General features: G+C 37.5%; 1 protein-coding gene across 1 annotated transcript; it reads left to right on the top strand.

The window, feature by feature from the left end:
- Positions 1 to 6480: 6480 nt before the first annotated feature.
- CCL7 (C-C motif chemokine ligand 7) lies at positions 6481 to 8502 on the top strand. Its single transcript, XM_004041940.5, has 3 exons — positions 6481 to 6626; positions 7405 to 7522; positions 7952 to 8502. Exons 1-3 carry the CDS (start codon positions 6521 to 6523, stop codon positions 8055 to 8057), a joined length of 330 nt encoding a protein of 109 aa, XP_004041988.1. The 5' UTR covers positions 6481 to 6520; the 3' UTR covers positions 8058 to 8502.
- The last annotated feature ends 383 nt before the right edge of the window (positions 8503 to 8885 follow it).

The following is an 8885-nucleotide window of genomic DNA, read 5'->3' as shown; positions in this document are numbered from 1 at the left end:
TTTTCATTTGGATATCTAGTTTTCCCAACATCAACTGTTTAAGAGACTGACCTTTCCTTACTGAGTGGTCTTGACATCCTTGTCAAAGATCATTTGACCATATACAAGAGATTTTATTTCTGGGATCTCTATTCTATTCTACTGGTCTATATGTCTGTGTTTATGCCAATAACACATTATTTTGATTACTGTAGCATTGTAATATGTTTTGAAATTGATAAGAGTGAGACCTTCAAGTTTGTTTTTCTTTTTCAAAATTGTTTTTGACTATTTGGAATGATTTGATATTCCATGTGAATTTTAAGATGGATTTTTCTATTTTGGCAAAGATACCATTGGGATTCTGATAGGATTGCACTGAATCTGTAGATTACTTGAGTAGCATTGTTAAGCTGTCAATCTCAACAATATTAATTCTTCCAATTCATAAACCTGGGATGTCTTCTCATTTATTTGTATCTTCTTTAATTTTGGGCAATATTTTGTAGTTTTTGTTGTTCAAGTTTTTACTTCTAGATATTGGTTTATCCCTAATATTTTATTCTTTTCAATGCTATTGTAAATGGAATTGTTTTATTAATTTTCTTTTCAAAGTGTTTATTGTTCATGTATATAAAATGTCTGATTTTTGTGTGTTGATTTGTTGTGTTGTATTTGTACTCTGCTGAATTCCTTTATTAGGTGTAACAGTTCTTTTGCATGTGTGAAATTTTCAGGGTTTTCTACATATAAAGTCATATCATCTGGAAACAGATAATTTTACTTTTCCTTTCTAATTTAGATGACTTTTTTTCTTGTTTTGTTCAGATGGGTCTCATTCCAGTACTATATTTAACAGAAATGATAGAAGCAGGAAAATGCTTTCAGTCTTTTTCTATTGTGTATGATTTTAACTGTGGGCTTTTCATACATGGACTTTATTATGTTGAGGTAGTTTCTATTTCCACACTATTTTCCTAGTGTGTTGAGTATTCTTATCATGAAAAGATGTCGAATTTTGTCAAATGCTTTTTTGTCATGAATTGAGATTATAATATAATTTTTGTTCTTCATTCTGTTAATGTGGCATATTACATTGATTGGTTTTTGAATGTTGAATTATCCTTCCACTCCAGAAATAAATCCTACTTAGTGATGGTATATAATCCTTTTAATGTGCTTTTGAATTCGGTTTGCTAGTGTTTTGTTGAGGATTTTTGCATTAATATTCATCAGGGATATTTGCTGGTAGTTTTCCTTTCTTGCAGTGCCTTTGTTCAACTTTGGTATCAGGGTAATCCTGGCCTTATATGGTAAGTTTGGAAGTGTTTCCTTCTCTTCAATATCTTAGAAGAGCTTGAGGAGTATTGGTATTAAATCTTCCTTAAATATGTGGTAGAATTCTCTAGAGAAGCCATCTGATTTTGAACTTTTCTTGCTTGGGAGGTTTTTGATTACCGATAAAAGCTTTTTACTAGTTATAGATCAGTTGATATTTTCTATTTCTTAATAACTGTGTTTCTAGGAATTTATCCATTTATTGTGGTTATTCAATCAGTTGGCATATAATTATTCATAATATTCTCTAACAATCCTTTTTATTTCTGGGGCATCAATTGTAATGTTCCCTCTTTCATTTCTGATTTTAGTTGAGTCTTCTCTCTTTTCTTCTTACTTAATCTAGCTAAGGGTTTGTCATTTTTGTTGATCTTTTCAAAACAACAATTTTTTGTGTTGTTGATTTTTTCTTTTGTTTCATTTATCACTGATCCATTCTTTATTATTTTCTTCTTTCTGCTAGCTTTGGGTTTAGTTTGTTCTTTTTCTAGGTTCCTCAAGATATAAAGTTAGATTGTTCATTTCAGATCTTTCTTCTTTTTTAATGTAAGCACTTACAACTGTAAACTTCCCTCTTAGCATTGCTTTCTCTGCACCACATAAGTTTTGTTATATTGTGTTTTTAACTTTTTATTCTGAACAAACTTTAGGCTTACAGAAAAGTTGCAAAAATAGTACAGAGGGTTTCCTTATATTCCTTGCTCAGCTTCCCCTGATACTAACCTCATACTTTCTTCATGTCTGGTAAACTTTGCTGTGTCTCTGCTCCATATATCTTCTGCAGTATGGCCTCTGAGACAAAGGGGCAACCTCATCTGAGTCAAGTCATCCTCATAGTTAAGGGAGGGTGGAGGAATTCATAAAATATTAACTTCTGCTCAGAGATGACATATGTGACTTCTGCTTACACCCAACAGGGCAAAGCTAAATTACTGGTTGCACACAGAGAATGTCCTCACTGGGCTGAACGACCAAAATCCCACCAAGGCCCAGAATAATTCTCATCTCAAGTTCTTGCAGGACTTCTAGGACTTCACCTGTCCCTTCTTTCTAAGACACTCATCTCCTTTTCTTATATCCAATGCAGTATTTCCTGAAAGTCAATCCCCCTTTCAATATCTCTGTTTTGAAAAAACAAGACAGATTTAGGAACAACTTGCTCAGGAAGCTATCAGTATCAGTTTGAGTTCCTCCTTAGTATCTCTTCATCCACTACCCATCCTTATTTCCTAATATTAATAATAATGAGAGCTAGTACTCACTGAGCACTAACTGCATTCTGATTATTTTCATTTCACTTTTAATTTTTAACTCATTCTTCACAACAACCAAGAAAAGAAGTTACTTTTATTATCTCTATTGTTACAGATGTGGAAACTGAATAACAGATAGAATAAGTAGCTTGACCATGGTTATGCAGGAAAACCAGGCAATGATGCAGGCAACCATTTCTTAATCATGTCGTTCAGCTGCCTCTCCTGGCACTAAGCAGCAAATACTTTTCTCTGCCTCCTATTTCCCAAGACATTTCGGTCCTTGTTCGATAACATAGAACAATGTGGCTCAAAGGAAACCTCAGCCTATCAAATTCACACCTGGTAAATGTAGGGTATGGATGGGACCATTACCTGAATCTGTGCTCATAGCAAACATTGCATGCCAGTCACAGCACCATGAACTCAAACTCAAAGCAAGGTCTCACAATGCTCTCCAGGACATCTCTCTGGGCTGCCCTCACTAGTCAAAAGAGTTGATACCTGAATAGCACCCTATAAACTCTATTGTCTATGGTGCACATAACAACACAGAATAGTGGTTACCTCTTGGCCCCTGGAGACCACCGTTCTATTTTCTGCTTCTATGAGTCTATTTTACGTACCTCATATAAGTGGAATCATTCAGTATGCTAGTGACTAATTCCACTTAGCATAATGTCCTCAAGGTTCATCCATGTTGCCACAAGTGGAAGGATTCCTTCTTTTTTAAGGCTGAATAATATCCCATTGTGGGTATATACCATATATTCTTTATCCATTCATCTATTGATGGACACTTATGTTGTTTTTATAACTTGACTATTTTGAATAATGTAATTACAAACATGGGAATGTAGTGGCATGCCATATTAAAAATACTGAAAGAAAAAAATCGATCAACAATTCTAGATAAGGCAAAGCTACCCTTTTCAAAAGTGAATAAGAAATGAAGACATTCCAGCCTTCCAAAAAATACTAAAGAGAGTTCTTCAGGCTGAAGCAAAAGATCAGTAAATGATAATTCAAATAAATAAAGAGCATTGGTAAAAGTAACTACATAAGTAAATATAAAAGACAGTATAAATACTTTTGTTTATTTGTTTAAAATTATTTGTTTCTTGTATCTGATTTAAAAGACACATGCATAAAGCACTAATTATAAATCTCTGTTCAGGGGGACACAATGTATAAAGGTGTAATTTGTTATCATAACAATGTTAAGATGAGGAGTGGCATGGAGCTACATAGGATCAAGTTTTATACACTATTTAAATTAAAATATTAATCTCAAATAGGTTGTTATAAATTATGATGTTAATGATAATCCCCAGGGTAGCCATTAAGAAAATAACTCAAACATATATAATAAAAATGGGAAATACAATGGTACAGTAGAAAATATTTATGGTTCATAAAGTAAAGTAGTAATTAAAAAAGTGAGGAACAAAAGAGACATCAATATATAAAAAAGGGAAAATATCAGATGGTAATCCTACTTCATCAGTAATTACACTAAATGTAAAAGTGTTAAAACCCCCAACTAAGAAGCAAAGGTTGAGTAAATGAATTTTTAAAATAAACCAACTATATGCTATCTATAAGACACATGTTATAAATTTGAAATCTCAGATAACTTGAAAGTAAAAGCATGGAAAAATCACCCCATGGAAATGATAATCAAAAAAGAGCTAGTGGCTATACTGTTAATAATATCAGACAAATAAATTTTAAGACAAAAATTGTTACTGGAGACAAAGAAGGATATTCTTTTGTGACTAAGTGTTAAAAATATATACTTTTTAATCTGGAAGGAAATTAACCACTTACATCTTCTGATGTTGATAATGTACAACAATTTTTTTAAATAAGTGTTTCTAATTTTGCCGTATTTTCTACAACCAGCTCATATTGTTTTTAAAGTATTTAAAAGTTTTTACAAAATTCTGCAACAATTCAGCAGCCTTTTATTTTTACCATTCCCAGGTCTTGTAGGTGACAGGTACAGGTCTTTCCATCATAAACATAAGCAGGTATTTTCTCTGGGATCTTAGGCAGGGACATCTTGGGGTACTTCACTTAAGGATTTTCTGAAGGAAAAAGGTTTAACCAACTGGAACCCATGAGTACTTCCTTGAGCTCCTGACCTGTCTGGGCAGGACCCCCGTGTTCTACTCCAACTTCATCGATCATTCAGCAGGTTATCCATGATAGTTGTCTTCCAAAATAAAAGAAAAAAGAAAAAGAAAGAAAAGTCAAAGGAAAGGATTCTGCTTTTTAGAAGCATCAGGTGGATGGAACGTACACCCTGGGTTAGAAAATATGCTGTTCTAATGTGTTACATTAGAGTGAGCTGGGAAGACTCCATAAATAAGGAGATAGAAAGTAGGTCAACTCTTCACCAATTTCTGGAGCTGGGAGTAACAACAATTTGAAAAAGAGCTAATTGAGAGAATGAGTAGCCTGAGCAAAGTCATAGGGGTAAGATAAAACGACATAAAGCTAAAACCAGAATCAAAGCCTTGCATTGCTCCCAGATTAATATTCAAAGTTGTATAATGCTCAATTCCCCCATTGAATAATTTTCCTTTTTTGCATTCCATGTCCATGATCCATGGCCCAGTTATAGGCATGAGGACCCCACCCATGGTCTCTCATCAAACCCCTTTTCACTGATATGGAAGGCGATTAGTTGGTGATTTTGTAATGTGTATGTGAGATGAGGAGCTAGTTGTATGTGAGATGAGGAGCTAGATTAGTGGTTTCCAAAATTTATTCTTTGTATTTCTGAGATATGTGTGTGGCAAGAATGACAAGAAGTCTCTTGTCTCTGATTCAAACTGAAGGTCTCTGATTTTGTCCATAAATTTGCCTTCCCTATATTCTTTTGCTTGGAAAAATATTTTCACAGCTCATCAGATGTTTTAGAAACACAGTATTTTAAGATCTTGATATGCTGTGCAGTTCCGATAGCCTATAAAATAAATAGTGGTTTTAAAACATATCCTCAAATTCTTTTACACTCTTCCCATTAAGAGGTATGACTATGTTCCCTAACCTTGCACCTGGGATCCTTAAGCCATCATGCAAAATATCTAGCCATGTGGAGGGACCACTGGAAAGATCAGACACACACACACACACACACACACACACACACACACACAGAGAGAGAGAGAGAGAGAGAGAGAGAGAGAGAGAGAGACACCTGAGAAATTCCATCTGGTCCAACTGCTGGCTGTTGAAGTCCTCCCAGCCCAGACCCCAGACACTGAATGAAGGCCTTGTAATATATTCAAGAGCAAAAAAACCCAGAAGATTGTTATTGTTTTAAGTCACTGTTTTCAGATAGATTGTTATGCAGCAATAGATTATTAAAATAGACACTACAATTTTAGGCACTATTATTCTAAGAATATTGGATTTTATTTTTCTGCTAATGTTCTATTATTTTACTTTTCTCTGGGTTTTAGAAAGCCACCAGGATTTAAGACAGTGAAGAATCTTTGAGTCCTTTGTAGAGTTGAGCCAAAGTCTGAGTGTCTCTTTGTGGACTCGTGTCCTAGGGATACCACTCCAAAGGGAAAAGGGGAATATCCCTTACATATCTTTGACTTTGGTATCCCTGATTCTTTCCTTTTTCTATAGAATGTGTCTCATTTCAGAGAAACTGGTCTTTTGATAATAGCCATAGATTACATACTGTAGTCTTCCTCTACATAGACCCTACCTCACCTACCACTCCTGGTCTTAGCTGAAAAACAGGCTAGCCTCGACTCATACTCTCATTTCCTATCCTCCCACTGAAGTGCACTGGCTCAGCAGATTTATTACTCCATAGATTTATTACTCCATCCTATGATTCATCCTCTCTGCTTCCTATAAAAGGCAGAGACAGAGCTGCCAGAGGAGCAGAGGGGCTGAGACCAAACCAGAAACCTCCAATTCTCATGTGGAAGCCCATGCCCTCACCCTCCAACATGAAAGCCTCTGCAGCACTTCTGTGTCTGCTGCTCACAGCAGCTGCTTTCAGCCCCCAGGGGCTTGCTCAGCCAGGTAAGGTCCCTCTCTCCTTCTCCTTGAAGCACATTGCCCCCTCTCTGGGTTATCCTGGACCAATCAAGAAGACCTGATACCCACAGTCTCACTTTAACAGCTACTTTTCCAAGATAAGGTAACTTAGAAAAAAGGATAAGGGGTGAGCCCAACCACACAGCTGCTGCTGGGTAGAGCCTGAACTAGAATTCCAGCTGTGAACCCCAAATCCAGCTCCTTCTAGGATTCCAGCTCTGGGAACACCCTCAGTGCAGTTACCACTCCAGCTGCTTCCAGCAGAATTTGAGATCAGGGTGATCAAAGACAGGGGGCTTCTGGGGATGGGTGTGCAGGCTGTTTCCAGATACCGGGAGACCCAGAATCTGGTCTGTGGAAGCCCAGCTTCCAGAGACAGCAGCTCTGCAGAGGTGGTACATATCAGGGAAACTCATGACCAAGCATTGAATGCTCAGAGCCTAAAAGGGGATCCATAGTTGGGGTACCCTTGCTCTAAGGAATTGGATTATTATATTAGCGTCTCCTAGCAATGCCCAGAGTAGCCATAAATTCCTCTTCCATCTTTCAACTGGTGATGGTGCATCCCTATTTCACAGTCCATAAAAGTGAAAGGGAGTTTATGAAATGCCTCAAAGGGCAGAGACATTGGGTTTGGGATGGGCAGCTTTTCCCTCCACCTCTTCCTTTCTTTCTGATTCCTTCTTCTTACCATTCCGTTTTACAAACAGAAAGACCCAGGACACACCCTCAATGGCCTTTTCTTCTTGTTGTTTCATTGCAGTTGGGATTAATACTTCAACTACCTGCTGCTACAGATTTATCAATAAGAAAATCCCTAAGCAGAGGCTGGAGAGCTACAGAAGGACCACCAGTAGCCACTGTCCCCTGGAAGCTGTAATGTATGTGGACGATGACCACCCACCCCTCACACCTCAGTCCTAGGTTCTTCCCTGAGCAGGGAATAGGACTAGTATCAGAATGAGTTGGAGTCAAATACTGTGATGCATACAGCATCTCTAACCTTATCCCAGAGATTTGCCAGTGAGAAACAATTCAAGAAAAGAAAGTGGCTTCTCACTCTTAGCTCCCTTTCTAGCTATCATTTTACATCTCAGTTCCTTCATCCTGGAACCAAGAGAGATTCACTTGGGCTACCAAAAAGAGCTGCTTCTCTGAGTCCCCTTCCTTTGTTTTATCTTATTCCTTCATCCCTGAGGCATCCCCATCAGCTAGGCTGATGGGCTAGACAGATTTCCCATAGACTTGGTCACACTCCCAGGCTGAACCCTCAAGGTGTTCCATCTGACTGTCTCCTTTCTGCTCCACAGCTTCAAGACCAAACTGGACAAGGAGATCTGTGCTGACCCCACACAGAAGTGGGTCCAGGGCTTTATGAAGCACCTGGACAAGAAAACCCAAACTCCAAAGCTTTGAACGTTCATGACTGAACTGAAAACAAGCCATGACTTGAGAAACAAATAATTTGTATACCCTGTCCTTTCTCAGAGTGGTTCTGAGATTATTTTATTCTAATTCTAAGGAATGTGAGCTTTATGTAATAATGTGAATCATGGTTTTTCTTAGTAGTTTTTAAAAGTTATTAATATTTTAATTTAATCTTCCATGGATTTTGGTAGGTTTTGAACGTAAAGCCTTGGATGTATATGTCATCTCAGTCCTGTAAAAACTGTGGGATGCTCCTCCCTTCTCTACCTCATGGTGGTATTGTATAAGTCCTTGCAAGAATCAATGCAAAGATTTGCTTTAATTGTTAAGATATGATGTCCCTATGGAAGCATATTGTTAATATATAATTACATATTTGCATATGTATGACTCCCAAATTTTCACATAAAATATATTCTTGTATAACAGCTGACATTCATGGTTTTTTAAAAGGATAAAGTAACAAAGCTGGTGGGGGTAACAGGGTGACAAGGTGAAGGGCATGGTTGCAGAGGTTGGGCTCACATTGTGGAGAAATGAGCGTGTAATGGACTCTGGGCTTTCTCCCAGGCCAGGTTCACCTGCATGTTAGGGAGAGGCAGCCACAGGCTGGGGCCAGATGAACCCACCCCCCAGCTCCAGATCTGACATCTGCTTCAGCCACTTGTTCAAATACCTTTCTTCCTTCCCAAACTCATTCTTTTTCTCACCATCCCACGCTCTACCCAAAAGCCTGTCCCCTCTTCTATTATATCAGCCTTGTGACTGGCTGGTTTTCCCCCTTCTAATCAATCCTCTAGTCTAGTAAATACAAAT

The sequence above is a fragment of the Gorilla gorilla genome, chromosome 4 (assembly GCF_029281585.2).
Source record: "Gorilla gorilla gorilla isolate KB3781 chromosome 4, NHGRI_mGorGor1-v2.1_pri, whole genome shotgun sequence".
In the NCBI taxonomy this organism is placed as follows: domain Eukaryota; kingdom Metazoa; phylum Chordata; class Mammalia; order Primates; family Hominidae; genus Gorilla; species Gorilla gorilla.
The sequence above is the reverse complement of the archived record's forward strand: the minus strand, read 5'-3'. Positions and strand labels throughout refer to the sequence as shown.